The sequence below is a fragment of the Channa argus genome, chromosome 13 (assembly GCF_033026475.1).
Source record: "Channa argus isolate prfri chromosome 13, Channa argus male v1.0, whole genome shotgun sequence".
Lineage (NCBI taxonomy): Eukaryota > Metazoa > Chordata > Actinopteri > Anabantiformes > Channidae > Channa > Channa argus.
The window spans coordinates 6,095,825-6,118,959 of NC_090209.1; the positions used below are offsets into that span (position 1 = coordinate 6,095,825).

Consider the following 23,135-nt stretch of genomic DNA (forward strand, 5'->3'; position numbering starts at 1 on the left):
TAAAAGGTTAGTGAAAATTTTTAATCAAACTTTAATCCCCTCTCATTTTCTCCTGTTTCTTCTACACCATCTTTTCTCTAAATAAAAAGTGTCTCACTGGACTAACTCTTTACCACGAAATGTACATACTGCCCCTTTTTATATATTTATATACTAGATTTCTTAAAGAAACTTTGGTCCATTTCCAAGTTATTTCTGTTTAAGCAAAGTAATAGTAGATTATTAGCTTGTTTGTCTACGCTTTAGTCCTCTGATGCTGTTCAAAAGCCAATTACAACACATCTCGGACACTGCTCTGTGTGTCAGATTTGTATTTTTATTGATTTATGGTTAACAACTGTGGTCTACAGCAAAGACAATCAAGTTAATCCAGGTTGGAAACAGACTGAGAAACAATTGATTGTTGCTTTTAGTTAACTGGTTGGCCGCCCACCTTTGATCCTGTGAAAGGTTCTTTTCATTAAAGGGAGTTTTTCCTTTCCGGTGCTCCACTGTTTGTCCTTAATTGATTAGGATCTGGACAGTACCTTGAGATGACTTTTATTTTAAATTTGAAAAACACAAACAAAACGGAACTTTTCAACAAAATAACTGAATTTGGTCTGATTGGCTACCAAGAGAGGTCGCTAATTCTCATGAAATAAAAAAAATATGATAATCATTATCTTCTAGGGAAATTAAGAATGTCTTTTGGCTGTGTGCTAAATATGCTGGAAATTCGTGTCAGTACACTGTATTTCTGATATACTTGAACTGCATTTAAGATATATTTCAGGATATACTTAAATGTATTTTAGGTGCATCGAATCTGACACCTCTGAAACAACATCATCTAGTTAGTAGGACGTGTTGTTCCACGTGTGTGAAAAGACACTTCCCCTCTAAACTTCTTAAATAGGATACTTAATAATTCTGTCTAATACCCAAGCCACATTTTAGACCACAAAAATGACTTTTTAAATTAATATTTAACATTAAACACAGAAGGAACAAGTTAATTACTGATTACTAGCCTTATTTGTCCACGTATAAAAGCTGTTTAGGAAACGTCGAAGACGTCTACTAACACTACATACACACAGGCCTCAGATAAACTACTTCTGTCTGGCAAATGAGAGCAAATCAGCATGTGTGTGTGTGTCTCGTTTTAAGGTAGCCTGCTTTTTGTGTGATGAGTTGGAAAGTTTGTGTTTGTACGATCATTGGAAGCTGTATTTACAGTAATCCTATGCACTTTACTCACAAGCTAATTTTAGGCCCGTCTTTTATAACTTCCATATCTCCGGTTTGCGGTGACTATGACTGTGGTAACAACTGTTTAATTTGTTTGTTTAAGAGCAAGAACATGGCAACACTGTCCTGTGTGTATATCAAATTATATTTGCAGTTGTTAAGTCATGTGATGGTGATGAGCCCTTTGCCTGTCACAAACGCAATATCCATATTTAGCCAGTGTAATAAGGAAGATATGCACATTGAATCCATTCAGTCACTGGGCTGTGATCAGCTGGGTGTCCACCTCTTTCATGTGGGACTTTGTCATGCCGACAGTCACAGAGAATGGACGGACTCACAGTGACGAATGAAGGTAACATTTAGTTAGTACCAAATGATGTGACACATCTACATACAAGAAAGCTTTAAAAGTAATGTTAGTTAACCATCTAAGTGAAGATCAAACTCTGTTCTGCCTAAAATAAAGCAGTCTAGAACTGACTGAATATATTAACACCTCTGAGTCTCAGCCTAACGTTTCAACAGTTCTTTGCTTATAAAGTGTTGGACGAATTCAAAACTTTGACTTGAAGGAGCCAGAGGAAAAGCTACATAATCACTAAAGTTGTTGCGGTTGTTCCTTTCATAAACTAACACACGAACAAAACTTGGTCCACCAAATGGATTTCATTATGCATCATATAAAAACTCCATACATGAACAGACAGAATATTTTACGAGGCTCTTGTCACAGAGCTCATCAACAATTTAATAGGAAAATACTTTTCATTTTCATTAGACAAAACAGCAACACAAATGCTACGAAGCTCAAATTATCACAAGGCAGCCAAAACTCATTTTAAGCTGCTCAATCTGGGAACAGTCAGATATTTAAACTTGGATAAGACAAAATGCTGACAAGCTCGTGGTTCTACATACAGCCAAGGGTCAACAACAACCAAATTTCAATTTCAGGATATTTCAGTCAACCAGCAACACTAGGATGGCTGAAAAAGCCAGACAACATAAGTAATACATCGGTGTTTCTGAACACACCTACAGCTTGCTTAAAAAAATTCCTAAATACTTGTTGACTTTTGTGTGGTGTCTACTTTCACTCCATGCATCTCCACCCATAGAGGCCCAGAAATGGCTGATTGCCTGATACTCATCTTCTTCAATGAGTCTCACTTGTGTACACAAAGGAGCCTCTCAGGTGAGCACACTGAAAGACAAAGGCATTATGTAAGGTGAGTCACCTCTCCTCAACATTTTGTCGATAATCAGAGACAGCGATCAGCGAAACACTAGTAGAACAGATGTGCAATGACTCAGGTGTGCTGCATCCACCTTACACAACACAGTATGCATGGCTGCAGAAATGGAGACCTGGCTGATTGCAGCCACATTATCACAGCAGCTCTGTGTGTCCACTGACTACTGGCCGGCGCTCAGTCGGCTCAGCAGCCCATGTGATCTAAAAGTTAAATATGTGCTGCCTTATCACATTACTGCTCCAGACAACTACAGATCGTATGGTAAGTGCATGTATTTTTGCTTAGGTGTGAGTAATAACCAAAAGATTGCATCAGACATGTTTCACATTAGCTTTCTGTAGCCTAATCAACAATAAGGGAAGTACAACATGTGATTTTCACCCAAAAGTGGAGACAAACAGGAGTAGATTAAACTAATAATTAAACTAGAATAATGTTTTGAACAGCATACAGCAGCGTGCAAACCAATCAGATAACTTTATACAAAGTGAATTAAACAGAGTAAAAGCCTAAATTAAATACATTTTTGCTGTGACCAACTTCACAATATTTACTTTTCTTGCATTTTCTTGCATACAGAACACTTTGAACAGTTCTCACAGTTCTTCTGTGGGTTTAGTCTGTCTCTGTGTCTTCATGTAATCCGACTCCATGATGTTGAAATCACTGCTCTATGGAGGCCATAGCATATGTTGCAGAACTCCCTGTTTGTCTCATTGTTGTGATGGATTTGGAACCAATCACAAGTCTCCAGGATGCGATTGCAAAACTTTGACATAATTTCGTTAGACTGTACAGAAGTCCGAACTAAGACCTTTTTTGTTATAGATAAAAACAAAAACATCTCATTGTCTTTTTAAGTGCTAAAATAACCAAACACAAGGCTTCGAACAGCATTTTGTATCTAATTGGAGGGTTGTGGAGGCCTCACCCCACAAATAACCATGCACTGGCCCTCAGTGCAGCCGTGCTACTTCTCATAATCAAGGTGCTCCTCTGAGTCAGCTGAGTTTTTGTCTTGGATCTTTTTTAGATGCTCTATGAATAGCAATATTTAAAAAATGCAAAAGGTAAAGACTATGGTCTATAACATAATGTGGTTATGTTATATGTAAAAATATATGTGGCTTTCAGAGAAAAAAAGGACCATACACACATCAAGATAAAGTTAGGTGTTGCCTCGGATGAATGTTTATCAGTATTCACAGCCTTCATTAAGTAGCCTAAATATAATGTGCAACTGTTTGTTGGACAAAATAAAACGACCAATTCAAAGACACCACACTGCACTCTGGGAAATTATGCGGCACATTTTTAACTATTTACTGACATTTTATAACCTAAACAATTTTTTTAATAGAGAAGATAATCAACAGATCAATGAAGAATAAAAATAATTATTTGTTGTCTACATTTTCACAACATGTAGAAACAGAATGTAACAAGGGACATTTACTCAAGTACTGTACTTACTTATCAGGCAAACATATAACTGATGTACACATTAATGCATCGTTTTAATAGCACATAAATCATATAATAAAATAATAAAAGCAATGAGTACTTTTGACACTTTAACTATATTGTAATACTAATCTTGACAAAGTATGTCTGTACTGTAGCTGACATCAGTTTCGTACTGACATCAGAGCTTTGATTATGGCCAGTGATGGAAAAAGTACTCAAAACCTTCGTTTGACTGTCCTGATCATTCAGTCCTAACCCAAAACATTTAGGAAGGCTTATAGGAGAAAATGTTTTTTTTTTGAGTAAAGTTTAAACACCTGAAATGTTACATTTCAATTTGAAAATGCCAGATAAATGTAGCGGTGTAAAAACTACAATGTTGCCCTCTGAGATGTAGAGAAGCTGTATAAATCAGCAGAAATCGAAGTATGTTAACTAGTTGTACTAACTTTTACAGATCCCAGTGAGTCATTGTATAATGTGCATTTTAATTTTAATCATTTTAATAGTCTTTAACTTAATGTAAGCATCTTCCAAAGCTTTCAGAACCTGTAAACTACATAATATATAGTCGACATAGTGAACGGCTGTAGTAAAAAAAACCAAAACACTTGCAGACGCAGAACTGTGGAGGTTTAAATTGTACCTGTTAACCTACTCAGCTGTGATAGGCTGATTCTGATCCAATCAATAGCTGCCGTCCGGAGCCTTCAGTACGTTCACTCTGTGTGATTTAGCGCACACATAGCGGAACACGGTGAGTGTATTCTGAAGCTCTACTTTTCTAAAATGAGTAATTTGATAACCAGTTATCCAGTTTGGGACTTAAGTACTTTGACGATTAGTCCCGAACACATGTGGTTTCCAAACGGGACATTCAAATGAGTTTTGCCTTCTCTGCAGCGTGGGGGTAAAATAGCTTAGCTAAAAGGCTAGATGACCGGACTGAACCGCTAACGTCAGCTAATGACTAACTAACGTTACCTAATGAGTTGCCGATAAATATGGTTTATGGATCATGTAAGCTGATTCAATGCCTGCTCGTGTCTCGTTTGCCTTCAGATACATAGCAGCTTATTCACTTAATAATATAAACCAGGCCAGTCTCTGAAGGCTCAAACGTTACAAGGAATACAAATGGAGATTTGAGAGTTCAGCTTTTAAGCTAACTTGGTTGCTAGCTAACTTATTTGTCTCCGGTGTTCGCTAAACTGCTTTGGGAACTTAAAATTGAATTTACTTTTTGTCAGACTGGCGTTAATGTTAAACCGCGAAGTTACCCTTTTCTCCTCTTTCGAACTAAAGTAAGTTTGACATCCTGTTTGTGCTACACAGCTCATCGTATCCTCTTCAGGCTAACAACCAATAACGTTAGCTAGCATTTCCCAAACGTTACTAGCAGAATGCTAGCTAACGTTTGTGTTGTCAAGCTTGGTCGTACTCAAGCTACTTTTCAGTGCCACTTCCGATCGCTCAAACTTGGTGTTAAATTCATATTTAATTTATCTTGACCTTGTAAGCCTCTTTTGGTTATTTTAAACTGTGTAACTTAAAAGCTAGAGTCTGTTGCATTGGGAAACTAATAGCCACACCCTTCCTTTCGAAACGAACTACGTTTTAAATTGTCACGATATTAAGTTAAGCTTTTGTTCACTTATCAAACGCCCACATTTTAGTACTTTGTTAACATATAAGGCCATATTTGTTTGTGATAAACTATTTTTATATGTGTTGCTGAAGGGTGTCAACCAGAATATATGTGTCATTTTGTGCAAAAGTAAAAAAACAATTTCCCTCGTTTGATTCTGACACACACGATACCTGCACATTAAGTTGCTGGAGTGGCCATAATAGACCAAACAACTATATGATACATTCTGGACCAACATATTACCGTTAAGTGAGGATTAGCAACAGGTCTTTTTATGTAACTTGTGATGGGTCTCCTCCTGACTTTGTAAAGTCAGTCCACTTGACACATAAAGCCTTGTCATTGCACCTACAAAACAGCAGAGGATAGATAATTCACCTAATTGGCTGTTTTTATTAAATGTTATTCCCCTCATGCATCTGCCTTTCTGAACAGAGAATGTCGTGAATTAATGTATTAGTAATATAGTGGTGATGTTATTATAAACAACTCTTTGTATAATTTAGGGCCATTTTCCAGCTGGAACCGTTTTGGCTTAGCCTAGCTTTCTGACGCCTGACCAGCCCTCAACACCTGCCCACTGACATCCGTATACCTAAGGATCTGCCACCCCCCACCCCACCCCACCCCCCGTCCCCAGATGTAGAGGGAGCTGTCATCTGCAGCAGCCGTGTACACGGTAGGTGAAGAGACTTTAATAGTAGGAATATGCTTGTTGTTTCACTAGTACTTTTAAAATTGTTTTGTCCTTCGTTTATATTTTGCAGCATTGTACATGTGCTATTAAGTGTTTATTAGCTGTAAGCATTACATGCACCCTACGCTACAGCCAGCACTCTCATTGCCAGATCCAGAAAAATGTATGAGTACGTTTCAGCTTGAAGTGTTTGAGTCCATGCTCATATCTAATCAGGTAAAGGCTTAGGTTTCTTATCTGATGTTGAGGCTTTTAAGGGAAATTCGTGACGCCCACATTCATTTGCATTTTAAATATTGTATGATTTGCCTTTGTGTACTTGTTTGGGCTAACAAATGCATCAGGCACACGTTGATGTCACCCACTAGGTGTACTGCAAGCTGGGTAAGGATTTCAGTGTCGTGCTCATGTATGCACCCTCTAAACTGTATTTTCCGTTTGTATGCCTACTTGAGTTGAGGAGTCGTTACAATGGTTCTTTGTAGAGTGCCTCGTGTGCCTCTCACACTGTGGGTTTCTGGTGCTGTTTCATATGTCCTAGTTAGAATTGCAAATGCCGGTCGAGTGTGACAGAGTGGTTTTTGTATTGTTTGTCTCAATGTTTGACAAAGGTCCCACAGACATAGTGTGATTAGCAGATCCAAAGAGGTTGAATCAAATGAAGATTACATGTGCATATATATTTATATCCTAATTTCACTTCCTTATTCATTCAGATGTATAGCAAATTATGTAGACTTAATCAGTGTTCAGAGTGGCCGCCTACCGACCATAGGATTGGAAGTCCATGGCCCACTCTTCCCAAGCACATGTGTCCCTGGGCAAGACACTGAACCCCTAACGTCCATCCCCAGCCACGCAGTGCTGGTCCCAAGCCCGGTAGATATTAGGGAGGGTTGCATCAGGAAGGGCATCCAGTGTAAAAACTGTGCCAAATCAACATGCGGACAAATGATCCGCTGTGGCGACTCTGAACTCACAGGATAAGCAGAAAGGACTCAGTGTTTTCTTAATTAATGTGATATACCACATAAGTAACCTACAGTAGTGACACCTTGAATTTAACTTTTATGTATGTATTTGTAATATTGAAAAAATTGCTACTTTATTGACTCTGGGCTGAAGCAACTTGACGTTTAGTGGTATTCAATGTTCCACACTGGTGGTCACTGATATTATTATATTATTATTATATAAGTTGTTAATCACTTTGTTATTATATTTACTGGGTTCATAGAGTTTTGGATGATCACAAGCTAATGGAAAATGTCAGTTCTTACTACTGCTAATGTTTTCTAGGCTACACGCTCTGTCTGAACTGTGTCAGGCTGATGGAGTTGATGATAGGTCATTCTTTGTGCCCTTCTTCCTCTGGATTGTAATAAGAGTAAGCTATTTGTGGCACAGGACCACTTATTACAAAATCCAGGGCCATTTACAGGTTCCACTACACTTTTAGTCCATGGTTACAGTGTTTTTTTGTTTTTTTTTTTGTTTGTTTTTTTATATATATAATTTAAAGTCCATTTTTACCATATTTATATATCAGGTGAAACACTGATGTGAGTTCCTGGAGTTAAAGAGAGTCTATAGTTTCCTCCAGCTCTTGAGTTTTTTTTTTTTTGTCAGTGGCGTCGCCCCTATCATCACATCAGCTTAAGTCCCATGGTAGTGGGTGGGGGAGAGAGAGCTAATTTTTTGGCAGGGCTGCACATTTTGATCTACTGATGTAAGCAGCAGTTTTTTTTTTTTTTAACCATTGTTGTAGATACTGTACAGACGAATGTTCACTATACTCAGAGTAAACCTAGTTCATAGGCTTACTGATTCCAAAAGACTTTGTAGGTGATGCTGAAATTTCTAAATTGATTTTATAAATTTGTTTTTGTCCAGCAGCAAATACATCCCGACATATCAACAAACTGCATGTAATAATAAATTCTTACTATTATTGGGTAATTTAATAATTTGAAAAAGTGAAATGCTAGTTAGATTCAGCTGGCTTTACTCTTTTGCTGAAAATGACACAGCTACACTTGGTCTCAATTTATCATCACTCGTCTGTACTTTCGTAGATTCTTGTGCTGTCCAGTGACATTACCCACCATGCGCGAGTACAAGCTAGTGGTGTTGGGATCAGGAGGCGTGGGAAAATCAGCACTGGTAAGTGGGATTTAGCAGGCGCAGAGTCAATATGTTGATTACAGTTTAAAGGTAAATTAATGTTTTAGATGTAATTATGAAGCAGTGCACAATATATATGACCCATAATTTAAGACTAGAAATGTATTCAGTAAAATTAGTTTAATAGAATGCATGACTTTAGGTGGAACCATGTGTTTCAAAACTCTTATTATGTAAAATTCATGTGTAGATCTTAAACACACTGTTGTGTAATTGGATAACACACAATCTTTTATATTTTGGTCTCTATAGCTGTCAAACAGGAATATAACTCCTTCTTTTATTACTTTGAACGTGAACCAGTTTCTATCTGAAAATGAATATTGGTGTAAATTTCTATATTCAGATTTAATACACATGATGAAATTATTTGGTTTAAGCTGTATTTATACTTAAACTACATTTTACATTACATTACATGTGTCACTTCTATATTATTACTCATGCTCTTTTGTGATGATTTCCCCTCTATATTTCTGAATTGTAGACAGTCCAATTTGTGCAAGGCATTTTTGTGGAGAAGTATGACCCAACAATAGAAGACTCCTACAGAAAGGTGAGTTCAGAAGCACGCTATACATATTTTCTAATGAAGTTCTGAACAAAGCCGTTTTAAAGCAACTCAAAGACTGACTGTAAAAGTTCCTTCACTTCACACAAAACTTGACCTGTTTTTTTTTGTTTGTTTTTTTTTTTTTCCAACAGCAAGTCGAGGTGGATGGGCAACAGTGTATGCTTGAAATCCTGGACACAGCTGGAACAGTAAGTCAAGTCAATGCAGGTGGTTTCAGATGAAAAGGTCTTACAGAAAAAATTCAAGCAGGCTGCTGATGAATTCCCCCCCTCTGTTACCATTCTGTAGGAACAGTTCACGGCTATGAGGGACCTGTACATGAAGAATGGCCAAGGCTTTGCTTTGGTGTACTCCATTACAGCACAGTCAACATTTAATGACCTACAGGACCTCCGGGAACAGATCCTGCGAGTAAAGGACACTGAAGATGTGAGTGTCTTTTAAAAATGTTACGATTTCTTTTTCTATGTGTGTGTAGGTTTTAATTCACACCTTACTATAATTGTAACTAGCTAATGATGACACGTAATATATCTAATACTATTCTCTTTATATCTATTTATGTCCTTTCAGCATAGCACTGGTGTATTACTACTGTACTGCAATTATTGTGTTTCATGTTAAAATGAAAACAGATCTATCAAAGTAATCTAAATTAATTAAAAATATAAGAGGAAAAATTTGTTTGCAGAAATTCTCCCCTTTTAAAGTAATTAACTTAAATTGTCATTGCCGAGTAAGGCTCCTCCTCAGTGTGTGGAGCCTACCTTGGCAGTGATAACCTTTTGGTATTTCTCTTTGCCGCCTCTTGGGCTCATCACTCCCTCATTAGAGTCAGCTCTGTGGGAGGGAAGGCAGAGCGTAGGGGGGCAGGAACTTGGTGTCAGGGTGGAAATGTCAGAAGCTCTCTCCCACATCCACTCTTGGTCTCTTCGTCTTTTGATTTAGTGAGAGGAAACACATCATGCTGGCTGTGAGCTTTATTTATTAATAGCAAGTTGCTTGATTGGTGCACAAGCCATCGTTCAGGATTCAATTGGTTAAAATAGTTTCGTTGTTGAATTTGAACAGCTCCTGTTTTTAAGATCATGAAACAGTTCCCTGCGACGAAAACCACATGTCATAGAAACAAAGAAATTTATATTCACCTATGGTGAAAATCCTCTGTATGTTCCTTTTTAAATCTTGAGCCATTGATATTTCTGTTATCCAGGTTCCCATGATCCTGGTGGGAAACAAGTGTGACCTGGAAGATGAGCGTGTGGTTGGCAAGGAGCAGGGTCAGAACCTAGCCCGTCAGTGGAGCAACTGTGCCTTTTTAGAGACTTCAGCTAAATCAAAGATCAACGTTAATGAAGTAAGTTTCAATACAACACAGAGCACAGAGTTGCAAGTCATAATCTAATTAGAAAATGGCTAAAATGTATGATGGGTGAAAAGAGAGGCTCAGATGGCTGAACTTGTTTCTCTTGTAGATATTCTATGATCTGGTGCGACAGATCAACAGAAAAACGCCGATGGAAAAGAAGAAGACAAAAAAGAAGTCAAGTTGCACACTGCTCTAAAATGCCCTCTGACAGTCGCTTCAGAACAGGTGAGTGGGTGTCAGAACTAAAATGTACTCTAGACATGTGCAGGCATCCTGCTGCTTACTGAGCTCTGGATTGTCACTAACATTTAGAGGCTGGTTGCAATTAATATAACTAAATAAGTGATTTCATAAATCATGACAGAGAGATAAGATAGCAAGTAATGTGGTGTAGAAACAGGATAATACATAGAATGGGTTTGATGGCTATGATGACTTGTAAAACATCTGTAGGTTTTTAAAGCAAATCGTATTGCAGGGAATCAAATTTAGAAGTTTGCTGCCAATAAAGTTTAGTGTCAGTCTGTGTTAAGATGTTATGTTGAATAGAAGTGTTTGAGTTTCTTAAAGAAAATAATAATAAAAGACTAATATCCAGGTCCACTGAGTCACATAATTCTTTAACTGTGTGCATTATTTTAGAGTTGTACCTTTCCAATGTAATCAGAATTTGCTTTCATTGCATGTAAATTTGTCATGTTACCAGCCTGTTGTGGATGTTGTGGCTCCACCTGCTGGTGGAGGGCTGCATTTGTACTGTCATGTACTAATGTAACTGCATGTTCTGGCCCATTTACTTACTCACTAATGTACTGAACTTAACATTACTAGCCATCATACTCAAAGTGTACTTATGTACAGTTTGTAAATGTGAGTTACGGATTTTCTGTGTTAAGTATCAAAACCAAACTCGGAGACTTGCCTGTGATGGTGTATGTAATCCATCATAAACAGTCATTTTAGAAAACACCTATCTGATTTCTTTAGGTCACATTGCTATTTGTTTTTAATTGAGATGAAATTCGGGATACTTTTTAACACAAGAACAGATTTTGTCCCTTGTGACATTGCAAGTGCATTGGAAAACATCCTTTTGATTGTCAGTTTGAACAGAAAGAAATGACTAAAGCAGCAAATTCTGTTTATGAGCACCATTTGAATCTATTCTTCAAGTGCATGATTTGTATTAAAAGCCAAACCTGCAAACATATAATTAAATCCCCTACATTTAGACAGGTAACATTAATCTTGTCATCGTTCTGTAAGTGCACCTGAGAGGATGTGAAACATTCAATGAGTTTGGCCAAACTATTTTAGCTGTTAAATTATTCTTTAAAATTAATTTGGCTGTTATAATGTACGCTGTTTAATAGGAACACTGTGACACCACCTCACAGCAGCAGGCAGCTGTGTTCAGGGAAACCTTTTTAATTACTGCTAATGGTGCAGTGTAACTGCTAGATCTGTAACTTGTTAGTCACAAGTTCACCATGTCAGCAATAAAAGTGAAGATGTGTCATTGTTGAATGCACATTCTCTGGGACAAACTCCAGATTCATTTTAACCTAAAGTAACAAACCCATGCTCACATTTGGCCAATAAGATGTATGGTCTTCCACACCTTGATGAATTGTTACATCCATCAGCAGTTTTCTTTAGCTATTTTCATTTTTTCTAACATCCAACACCAAAAATGCTTGTGGTCCACTACATTATTTTGATATGTGCTGATGTTATTGCTTTATTTCTTGCAGAAATGATTAACTGTTTCCCAGTGGATCATGCCAGCATTCCAAGTCCTTTTCAGAGCATTTGAAAAAAGGCTGACAGAGATACTTCACCACTTGCAAAATGACAGGAGATGGCACATAATCTCAATATGCTCCTCTCTACTTTTTAATGGCAAAGAAATCCACCTCTTTCTTTTATATTGTCAGCCTTCTGACAGCAGTTTCTGTCTTCTCTCTCTCTCTTTCTCTTTCTTTCTCTCCCTCTAAGGTGTGTTTTATTTTTTTTATTTTTTATTTTTTGAAAAACAGTGTAAAAGAAGAGGCCATCGGTTTAAATCCATATATGGGAACTAAAATGTTTTATTACAAGTAACAACGGTCTTTGGCATATTGTGACTATATGTTTGCAAATGAAACCATGTGAAATGTTGGCCTTTTCATACATTTCTGCACTAACAGTGTCAACAAAGATGGATCTTTGTACATACCTTACTTGCTACTACTTACACGGATTTGTATTGATGAGGTAACATCTTTCCTAAGTGACTTTGTTTTATATTGAGAGCTGCAAGCCTTCCATGTTTCCATAATATATACTACTTCCATTTTTGCATATTAAAACTAAGTAAATTAGTATTTTATAGACTGATGGGGGGAAAATGGTGCATTCTGATTTTGTGTCCAGCAGCTGAAAATATATTGTACTAAACCAACTCTAATATTGCTTCTTGTGTTACCCTGTCACAGATGACTTTCCAGCTTTTATGAATGATTAAATTTTAGTACATTTTCATTATTTTTGGTCTTTTTTTTTTTTTTTCTCAATTATCCAAAGTGTTGTTAAATGTTCTATTGTAATAACTGTGAAAACCGTTTACATGTTTTTGAGTTGTTCGGACTAAAACTGCAGGGTATGCTTTTTATGTTTTCTCTACAGCAGATAACATCTGGACCTGGTGCTGTTACCGGTACTGGTCCTTGTCCGTGTTGCAGGATAGACTTAGTACTGTGAGGAGCAAGACAGCCTGGACAAGCTACAAGTGTACAGTGTATCCAGAAAGTATTTCCAGCGCTTTACTTTTTCCACATTTTGTTATGTTACAGCGGTTTTCTAAAATGACTCAAATTAATTATTTTCCTCATTTAAAAACAATACCCCATAATGACAATGTGAAAGAAGTTTTGTTTGAAATCTTTGCAAATTTATTTAAAATAAAAAACCCGAAACAAATCGCACGTACATACATTTATGGCCCAAAATATAGGCACCCTTGCAATTCTGTCTGAAAATGCAACCCTTCTCTCGGAAAACTGTTCCAATTGCAAATGTTTTTGTATTCACGTGTTTATTATCTTTGCTTTCTCTGGACCAAACCAAAAAAACAGAGAAGAAAAATCAAACTTGATAAAAATTCACACAGAAAAACTATTGGCACCTGTAACTTAATATTTGGCAGCACCCCCTTTGGAAAAAAAATTACTGAAATCAAATCGTCCCCTGTAACCATGAATGAGTTTTTTACACTTCTTCTGGAATTTTGGACCATTCTGCTTTTGCAAACTGCTCCAGGTCATTCAGATTTGAAGGACGCCTTCTCCCCAACGGCTGTTTTGAGATTTCTCCACAGTAGTTCTATGGGATTCAGATCTGGACTCATTGCTGGCCTTTTCAGAACTCTTCAGCACTTTGTTTCCAACCATTTCTGAGTGCTTTCTGAAGTGTGTTTCGGGTCTTTGAAGGCCTCATTTGTTGTTCTGTAAACGGTGCCATGATGTCCTTTACCAATAAACTCTACTTTAGACTCATCTGTCCACAGTACGTTCTCCCAGAAGGATTGTGGCTTTGGTACATACGTTTTGCCAAACTCCATTCGTGCTTTTGTTTATTTTTTTTTATGCCTTTGTGTCAGCAGTGGTGTCCTCCTGGGTTTTCTACTGTAGCGTCCGACGCTTTTCATTCAGATGGTGCGAGCCGACACTGTTGTACCCTGTGTCCGCAGATCAGCTTGAATTTGTTTGGAAATTTATCGGGGTTCTTTATCCAATTAACCCTAATGATCCTTGCTTTTTTATTAATTTTTCATTTATTGTGCTCTTCCATTTACGCCCAGGGAGTTTAGCTACAGTGCCGTGGGCTGTAAACCTCTTGACGAGCTCAAAATTGAGCTCTGGTGGATCCTGTTTCCAATGATCATCCTTGAGATGTTTCTACAACTTGAAGTCCACCTGTGGGAAATTTAGTTGATTGGACATGATTTGGAAAAGCATGCACCTGTCTATATAAGGTCCCACAGTGAACAGTGCATGTCAGAGCACAAACCAAGCCATGACGTTCAAGGGATGAATTGTCTGTAGACCTCTGAGACAGCATTGTAATGAGGCATAGATCTGTGGTAGGGTACACATTTTCTGCAGCATTGAAGGTCCCTATGAGCACAGTGGCCTCAATCATCTGTAAATGAAAAAAGTTTAAAACCACCTGGACTCTTCCTAGAGTGGGCCAGCTGGCCAAAGGGAGTGATCAGGCCTGTATGGTAGAGTGGCCAGACAGAAACCACTCCTCAGTGAAAAGCACATGACCTCCTGTCTGAGGGACTCTCAGACCATGAGAAACAAAAATCTCTGGTCTGATGAAACAAAGATTGAGCTTTTTGGTCTGAATGCCAAGTGTCATGTCTGGAGGAACCCAGGCACCGCTCACCACCTGGCCAATACTATCCCTACAGTAAAGCATGGTGGCAGCATCAGGCTGTGGGGGTGTTTTTCAGCAGCAGGAACTGGGAGACTAGTCAGGATCGAGGGAAAGATGAATGCAGCAATGTACAGAGACATTCTTGATGGAAACCTGTTCCAGAGGATCCGGACCTCAGGCTGTTTCATCTTTTAACAGGACAATGACCCTAAGCACACGGCCAAGATAACAACAGAGTGGCAACAGGACAACTTTGTGTATGTCCTTGAGTGGCCCAGCCCGGGCCCAGACTTGAACCTGATTGAAGATCTCTTGAGAGATGTGAAAATGGCTGTGCGCCGACGCTCCCCATCCAACCTGATGGAGCCTGAGAAGAATGAGAGAAACTGCCTAAAAATAGGTGTGACAAGCTTCTAGCACCATCCTCAAAAAGGTACTTCAACATAGTATTGAGTAAAAGCGGTTAATACTTATGTACATGTGATTTTTTTTTGTTTGTTTGTTTTTGATTTTTATTTTTAACAACTACAGAGATTTCAAACAAACTTCTTTCACGACTTTATGGGGTATTGTTTGTAGAACTTTGAGGAAACCAATGAAATTAATCCATTTTGAAATAAGGCTGTAACAAGATAAGTGCTGGGAATACTTGCACTGTAAGTAGTTCTTCCCATTGGCAGAGCTGACAGCCTAAGCCAAAATCAGCTGATGTAACGCTGGAGCAAAAAGAGGAACCCGGCTTCAAGAATCTCTGCAAGAGACACAAAAAGGAAGTGAGTTTGAGGCAGTAAAAAGCAGAATAGAAACTGACTAGACAGTGAAATTCAGCAAAGGAAGGTGGTGGACATTAAGTCAGCTTCTCCACCTCTGAATGATGGTGAGAAACCAGAGATGCAATAACCACGTATAGTCTTCTCGATTTGTTTTGAGAATCCAAACAAAAAACATTAACCCTGAAAATTTCCCACATGGATTCAAAGCAGCCAGTCATTTAAACCAAACCAGCCCCAACGTTGCATGGACCACTCGACTATGTATTAAGATCAGCTACGACCGAAAAAAAGTTGCATACACATTCACAAAGATGTATGATCCAACGATGTTATAAACAGCCTAATTATAAATTAACTAGCGTGTTCACTTTTGATGCTTAAAGTATATTTTCACTGGCAGCAAGACTTCTGCTTATTATGGATTGTGTTTAGATTCCTGTGCTGGTGCTTTGGTGTCTTAATTAAAAATGGCAAACTTGGGTCCTCAGTACATTTACTCCTTTGAAGCTGTAGATGTATTTCCTGAGGAGTTCCCCACTACCCTCCTGCACCATCCATGACCAAATCATTCCTACATTGGTTGGTGTAGTGCGTATAGTCGTCGAAACCCACGTGCAGTTTTTATATCACCGTTACACTCATATCTATCTCTTTAATATCACCACTGATTGATGAAAGGCGAGATCTCCCCTGTCTCTCCTCTCCGCCTCCTTTCCCCTCCCTCTCCACCACACGCAGGCATACAGACCGACAGGCTACGCGACCCCCCCACCCACCCACACCCCTCCCTTCCTCGATCATTTTCCCATCTCTTACTCACTCTCTTCCCTACAACAAACATGGCCGCAAAATCTGATGGTGCACCCGTTTCCACACGAAACGAAATCCCATCCGAGTGTCCTTCCAGGTCTGACCCGCGGCCTCCCCAGCGCCGTGTCACCGAGCAGCGCTACTCCGTTCAGGACTGCTGCTGGACGCTGTGCGCCCTTCTGGTCTTCTTCTCGGACGGGGCCTCAGACCTGTGGCTGGCTGCGGACTACTACCTAAGGAGGGAGTACTTGTGCTTTGCACTGACTCTGGTCTTTGTAATAGTCCCGTCCGTGGTCGTGCAAGTGTTGAGTTTCCGATGGTTCGCCTACGATTTCTCTGAGACGATCGAGAGCGGCACCGCTGCGGCAGCCGTGGTGGCCGCGTCGGGAGCGGAGGAGAGCGACTTCAGCACCAAGGACAGCGGCGAGCGGGGCGCTGGCCGCACTGCCGCGGCCGGGGTGCTGCCAGGGCCGGGCACCGGGGGTGGAGCCCGGGGCTGCTGTCGAGCCTTTATGTGGCTTTTCCAGGCCTTAATACACATCTTTCAGCTAGCACAGGTCTGGAGGTGAGTCTGAACACTTACAAGGGGAAATGAGTTGAGGGTGAAACTATACATTCTACCTCTGCCTTTGTGTGTGTGTGTGTGTGTGTGTACGCTTCCTTCAAGGCTAAACGCTTATGAAACATAACCATTAGGGTGGGCTGTGGCCAAAATGCCAGAATGTCTTTTTGTATTGTTTGACGTTTCTCCCAGGTTTGAAAGAGAGAAAAAAAAAGACTCCACCCACCCTCCATCCCAACCCCCTAACGCGCTTTTAGGTCAATCATCTCCCGGGAAAATCATCAACACAGCCACATCAATCGCCTTATATACAAAGCAAAATCCCCTTTTGCTTATGAGGTTTGGGGGAGAAGACTGCTGACTGCTGAAGAAGACAGGCGACTACTCATAAATGTCATGAGAGTTGCTTCCTATTTGCAGCGATCCTCTATTTGTGTATTCATCTGTGAGGTGTATTTTCAGATCCAGCTCCAGGCTCCTGCTTTTATGTTGGTAAAATCCATACCTTCTAATCTGCCCACAGTTCCTAGCCAGTTACTCTCAGTTGAGTGCAAAGATGTTTAATTAGAGGACAAGCTCTGAAACTACAACCTAACCATTGGACATGCTGGCATTCCTCACACATGGATGGCAGTAGGTCTGTAGGTCAGCTACTCAGTCAGCAATGATGAGGCAGTGCTCAAGCTTGAAGTGCTCTGATAGGTTTGGACAGCCTTGAACTGCTGCCAGCTGGCAGAAGGCCTTCAGCTGAACTGTTGTGGGGGGGTGGGGGGTTAGACAAACCCTGATCATATTCAAAGACAATAGATTGGGATGTTATAAAAAGACGAATTGTGTGTAATGATAAAACAGATGCCAATCAATCTGTAGGCCTCCATAATCCCCCTGTCTGTGTCTTTCTTTGTGGTCTCTCTCCTCCTCCCTCTTTAGACACCCCCATGGGTAATATATATTGATTCCTTATTTCCTCCCGGAGACTTCAGTGTCTACGTGAGCGTGTCCAGGAGCACATTAAAACATTGTGGCAGCACAGAATTACCGGTAATGCTATTAAAGCTGTTGTGTGTGCTCTTGTTCATCGCCGCTACTCTCAGACCAGCGTGTCTGCACATTAAGAGGATTACTGTGTGCTTTACCCTCAGCTGTTAAACGCAGGAGTGATCCGTTACTGATACACAGTCCGTCAGATGAACCAGGATCAATTTGGCCCAACTACCAGAATTAAATGTCAGTGCACATGAGATGTCATATGGGGTTGTCTTACGCATAGTGTGATGAACTTGTGTGTGTGTGTGTGTGTGTGTGTGTGTGTGTCCGCCCGTGTGGAGTCTTTGACCCCCATTACTGCACTTTTGCTCTATTTTCTCACTGTGTTACATCCCAAGGCACACTCTGCCTTGCAAAACTCTGAACAAAAAAAGGGTTACACACACTCCTTTGTGGTTCAGTGGGCTTGTTGACATAGGGCTCTTCTGACTGTTCTCCCAGAGGCAGTTACTACTTCAGTCCTCCGTGGCAACCACCAGTCAACAATTAGGCGTAATGAAACAGATAACGATTCGCACATCGTGTATTTGCACAGCTCGAGTAGGTGTCATGTGTCAGCACATTTGTACAGATACGTGTTTGCACAGTGCACATCTGTGTCTGCAGACTAATGCGCATGTAAGTTGATCAGGGTCATGATAGAACAAGTTGAGATGAAGAGGTCGGCACTACACATCAGCAAAGCTCAGGAGTTCAACAAGGGATTTGCAGAAAGCCCCTTTCCCCCCGAACCTTCAATCTACTCTAAAGACTGGATTGAGAGCATTTATTTTAGATTTCCTTTCTTTCCACAGCCCCTCATATTTCAATTTTTCTATAGCCCTCTGACATATTTTATTTGAAGGGAGATTGCAGACAAGCTCTACATTCCCACCCCTCTGATGGCTGTACTAAAATTAAAACCACAGAGCTGCTTAGCTCCGTTTCAGTCAGATTCTCAGTCCCAGAGGGGCAGACTACCAGCTTTTTGGCAAGAAAAACTGACAGCTCCCAGAGTTTGGAATAATGAGTTATGACTTCTGAGAGTCTGCGTTTGATGTCCCAAAGCTTTTGAAGCACCGTATTTAAAACCTAAAATTGTCTTCAATCTCATTTTCTTTCTCTTAACACACTGGTGAACGTAACTGAACTGCTATCACCTCTGGTGCACAGGTATGTCCACACCTTGTATTTGGGCGTACAGAGCCGCTGGCACAGGGACCCAAAACGCCGTCACTACTACTGGCGAATGATGTTCGAGAGCGCCGATATCAGCATGCTGCGTTTGCTTGAGTCCTTCCTGAAGAGCGCCCCTCAGCTTGTATTGCAGCTCAGCATCATGATCCAGGCCAGTCAGGTGCTGCCCCTTCAGGGTGAGTGTCCTCTAAATGACTAGTCACCATAGCCATCAACAGCATGTCAAAAAGAAATCACGATATCAGTCAATCATCCATGTGTGGCCCACCCTGTGCACGATGAGTCACTTGTGCTCACCTGAATCAAGGCCCCTGCAGAGCAGGGAAACATGTTTTCATGCTGCGCTAAATGCTAAGACAGTGCAACACTTCCATCCTTCCTAGGTTTACTTTCCTGTCCACTGTCTCCACAGGGCTTTCAGCTTCTGCTTCACTGATATCCCTCGCATGGATGATCTCCTCCTATCAGAAAATCTTGAGGGACTCCAGAGATGATAAGCTACCCATGACCTACAAGGCTGTCATAGTTCAGATCCTGTGGCACCTGTTCACCATCGGCGCACGCACTCTAGCCTTCGCCCTGTTTGCCTCTGTGTTCCAGCTTTACTTTGGCATCTTCATTGTGGCCCACTGGTGCATCATGACATTTTGGATAATTCAAGGTGAAACAGACTTCTGCATGTCCAAATGGGAGGAGATCATCTATAACATGATGGTGGGCATTGTGTATATTTTCTGCTGGTTTAGTGTAAGAGAAGGGCGAACTCGCTGCAGGATGCTCATCTACAGTCTAACTGTCTTTGCTGAGAATGTGGCCCTCACCACGGCATGGTACCTATACCGCGGCCCTCGTACCTCAGACTTCTACGCCGACATCATGGTGTGTGTGGTTGCCAGCAGCTACGCTCTGGGCACCTTCTTCATGTTTGTATATTACTGTCTGCTGCACCCTGATGGCCCAGTGTCAGGGTGGGGCTATATAGTGGAGAAAGATGTGCCCGTGGATTCCCTGGCCTCACCGGCTTCCAGTCTCCCCCCTGACCTGGTGAGCAGTCCCCCCAGGACCCTTCAAAGAACTAAAGGGTCAGACAGAGAGCATGGGCCTGGGGTAGACGGTGATGTGTTTCAGGTTCGACCACCACGGGGAGCTCAGGCCCCAGTGCACCACCTCACACCCAGGACAGAGGGACCCGTCATCCGAATAGACTTGCCCAGGAAGAAGTACCCTGCCTGGGACGCTCACTTCATTGACCGCCGTCTGCGTAAAACCATCCTGGTGCTTGAAAGCGCTGCCCCGGTCACTCCAAGGATTCAATACCGCTGTCTGAGCACACCCAAAGAAGTGATGGAGTACGAGACCACTGTGTGACATGCTGAAGGTGCTGTGACTCAGCTTACTGCCTTGTGGACGTCCTGCCCAAAATAAAATGGCAGGAGAATAACTGTCACTGAACAGTCTGTTCAACTCTACGCCTACTTGATTTCTCTCTATACTGTCAGGCTGTGGACACAATCTGGCAGAGGAGGAGATGGAGAGTGGTGTCTTTATTTGTTACAAAGGCAAAATTCTGTGATGTTGTCTAATGATGGTGCATATTTTGATTTCTGTATCATTTCTCAGGTAAAGATGTGGTACAGGAAAAGCTTGAGATTAGCAGCAAATCTCACTGTCCGGTGAGCTTAGAGAAGAGCACAGGCAGGTAGAGAAGTGGAGCTGTATGACTATCAATCAGAGGCCAAAAAGTCCAACTCAGTGAAGGTGCCTCAGCGCGTCCTCTCAAAGAGGTCAACAACAGAGGCTTTAACGTGTATGATTATTAATGGCAGCTACAACTGAAGCACCAGAGAATGACAGACAGAGGAGTGTGCAGGAGGGGGATTTTAAACATGGTTACACTGTCACCTTGAACACATCTTACACAGCAAATACAACAAAGGTACTGGCGATTATTATTTCCATAGCTCTTCACTCATGTTGACAAAATCTCTTGAAATTCTGCTACAAATCTGAAGGACAGTTCAAAAGCAGCATTTGAATTGAATGTAAAAAAACAGTTTTAAAAAAGTGTTTCTTTGTGACATGGCTTTGAGCATTTTCATGCTGTGGGATTTAAAGCATTCCTGTGGAACTATGTTTGCTTTTGTGAGGTAAGCTAGAACAAGAGAGAGAGAGAGAGATTTGTGTGTGTTTTTTGGGACATCACCTCACTATTATTTTAATAAGATGCACCTTCCTCCAGGATGTGTACGTACTGAACAATAGCTACGTTATGATTTCCATTATATTTGCAGGATGTATTTTTCAGATAGGACTGTCAACTGGGCTGTTGTATTGTCATAATGCACCCATTGCCCACAGTAAAAGGCAGCACAACGGACATTCATTTCCATGTAAATTAAACTGTGTTCAGTGATAAGATTGTTACAGAGGGACAGCACTGGTGGTAATTGTGCTGGATCCATAGATTGTTGCTTGAAAAATGAAAAAGAAGTAGCTGCAGTCTACAGCTTTGATTTTATTGATGGTACAGGCATGGGGGACCTTTGGTAACACTTTATTTACAGGTCAGTTAATTTCCTCAAAAAAAGGTACACGTTTTTAGAAAAACAAAGACAAAGTTTGACCCCTGCTTAGTTTGATGTGTTAGATGTAAAAGCTAATGATTTCCAGGGTAATTTCTGAAAAGAATGATCAGCCAACCTACACTCACAGTTCATATTTATTTGAATTCAACCAGTATTAGAGCGGAATGATCAGAAGAGTCAGTATTTTAATAGTAAATTATTTCAGTTGTTTTTTGTTTTTTTTGCACACAATATAAAACATAGCAGATTTTAAATGTTTGAATGTCAAGATTTGCTAATTTTCTTAGTCAAATATCATAATAATCTAAGGTCTCCTTAAGTTATTAGATTTCTTTCATACATGTTTAGAGACTAAACAATAAATTGAACAAATAATCAACATTGAAAACAATTGTTAGTTGCAGCCCTGATTGAACTTTTGGTAGTTTACAAAGTTAATATTTAATAAATTTTCTAGGAAATTATCAGGAAGTCATTGACCTAAATAAAGTCTTATTGTACTTGGTTTTATCAGGGCTATTTTTCTATTGATTAGTCTAAGAGGGAACCGTGTTTGTGTGTGTGAGCTCACACAGCAGTAAATGTGTATATGTGTGTAGGGAGGGAGTCCTGCCATGTGCATTTAAAACTGTGTCACTAAGAAATGGCAGTTTTTATTGTAAGCACAGTCCATTCAGCCCGTCTCCCCAGAGATGACACTGAAAAAAAAAAAAAAGCTCACAGAGCACTGTTACCACCCCTGTTGCAGAAAGTAAAGCTTTAATTATGGTGCTAAATGTTTAAGTACATCATGCAACAACAACGTACCATAAAATGAGCTGGTCGTGACGGGAGCTGGACAGGGCTGTACCTCAAACCCAAACAAAAAGCTAGAATCAAAAAGCCTTAAACTGGTCATGCCAGACTGTTGCTGTTCAGAACGAGGAGAAAAAAAAAACATTTACAAGAAGGTGAAGACAATTTCATTATGTTGTTGTTGCTAAAATAAAAAGCAATGTGTTGATCTGACTTTTGCTGTTTGTACCTTTTACACCCTTTTACAAAACACAGTCACAGAGAAACAATATGACACTGACCATCCTGATAAACAATTAGTCTAAATAGGTATTAGATCATAAACCAAAGTGCTGGACAAACTGAACCTTTGGCCTGATGATGGGTTAAACCTAAATGGAGCTCATCCTGATTGGAACACACATGTCAGAATCAGGTTTCATGGCAGCCCGTCCAATAGCTGCAATTTTGCTCAAACACCACAAATATCAACCTCTTGGTGGCATAAGAAAAGTCAGACGATCACCAAAATGTTTATTTTGGACGCCCAAA

The 23,135-nt window shown here is 40.2% G+C and overlaps 2 protein-coding genes and 1 long non-coding RNA gene across 5 annotated transcripts; 2 read left to right on the forward strand and 1 right to left on the reverse strand.

Moving 5' to 3' along the window:
• The first annotated feature begins 4,586 nt into the window (after nucleotides 1–4,586).
• On the forward strand, nucleotides 4,587–13,970 carry rap1aa (RAP1A, member of RAS oncogene family a). Of its 3 annotated transcripts, none has more exons than XM_067525676.1 (9): nucleotides 4,587–4,716; nucleotides 6,117–6,289; nucleotides 8,383–8,470; nucleotides 8,979–9,047; nucleotides 9,197–9,253; nucleotides 9,354–9,494; nucleotides 10,279–10,422; nucleotides 10,541–10,659; nucleotides 13,102–13,970. In XM_067525676.1, exons 3-8 carry the CDS (start codon nucleotides 8,414–8,416, stop codon nucleotides 10,628–10,630), a joined length of 558 nt encoding a protein of 185 aa, XP_067381777.1. In that variant the 5' UTR covers nucleotides 4,587–4,716; nucleotides 6,117–6,289; nucleotides 8,383–8,413; the 3' UTR covers nucleotides 10,631–10,659; nucleotides 13,102–13,970. The 3 variants fall into 3 exon arrangements, with proteins under 3 accessions (XP_067381777.1, XP_067381775.1, XP_067381776.1); XM_067525674.1 differs by lacking the exon at nucleotides 13,102–13,970 and adding an exon at nucleotides 12,189–12,960; XM_067525675.1 differs by lacking the exons at nucleotides 4,587–4,716; nucleotides 13,102–13,970 and adding exons at nucleotides 5,112–5,263; nucleotides 12,189–12,960.
• A 962-nt stretch (nucleotides 13,971–14,932) lies between these two features.
• On the reverse strand, nucleotides 14,933–16,584 carry LOC137139024 (uncharacterized). Its single transcript, XR_010916257.1, has 2 exons — nucleotides 16,450–16,584; nucleotides 14,933–15,607 (listed from the first exon to the last, which is right to left on the reverse strand). It is a non-coding gene; the product is annotated as an uncharacterized lncRNA (long non-coding RNA).
• Nucleotides 15,594–22,817, forward strand: xkr7a (XK related 7a). The gene is made up of 3 exons (XM_067525667.1): nucleotides 15,594–17,004; nucleotides 19,201–19,400; nucleotides 19,637–22,817. Exons 1-3 carry the CDS (start codon nucleotides 16,301–16,303, stop codon nucleotides 20,590–20,592), a joined length of 1,860 nt encoding a protein of 619 aa, XP_067381768.1. The 5' UTR covers nucleotides 15,594–16,300; the 3' UTR covers nucleotides 20,593–22,817.
• Nucleotides 22,818–23,135: the final 318 nt, after the last annotated feature.

Coding starts and splice junctions, on each gene's coding strand:
- xkr7a (XM_067525667.1), top strand. CDS start 16,301: ATGAAAGGCGAGATCTCCCCTGTCTCTCCTCTCCGCCTCCTTTCCCCT. Junction 17,005..19,200: donor CAGCTAGCACAGGTCTGGAG/GTGAGTCTGAAC, acceptor TCTGGTGCACAG/GTATGTCCACACCTTGTATT. Junction 19,401..19,636: donor TCAGGTGCTGCCCCTTCAGG/GTGAGTGTCCTC, acceptor CTGTCTCCACAG/GGCTTTCAGCTTCTGCTTCA.
- rap1aa (XM_067525676.1), top strand. CDS start 8,414: ATGCGCGAGTACAAGCTAGTGGTGTTGGGATCAGGAGGCGTGGGAAAA. Junction 9,048..9,196: donor TAGAAGACTCCTACAGAAAG/GTGAGTTCAGAA, acceptor TTTTTCCAACAG/CAAGTCGAGGTGGATGGGCA. Junction 9,254..9,353: donor TCCTGGACACAGCTGGAACA/GTAAGTCAAGTC, acceptor ACCATTCTGTAG/GAACAGTTCACGGCTATGAG.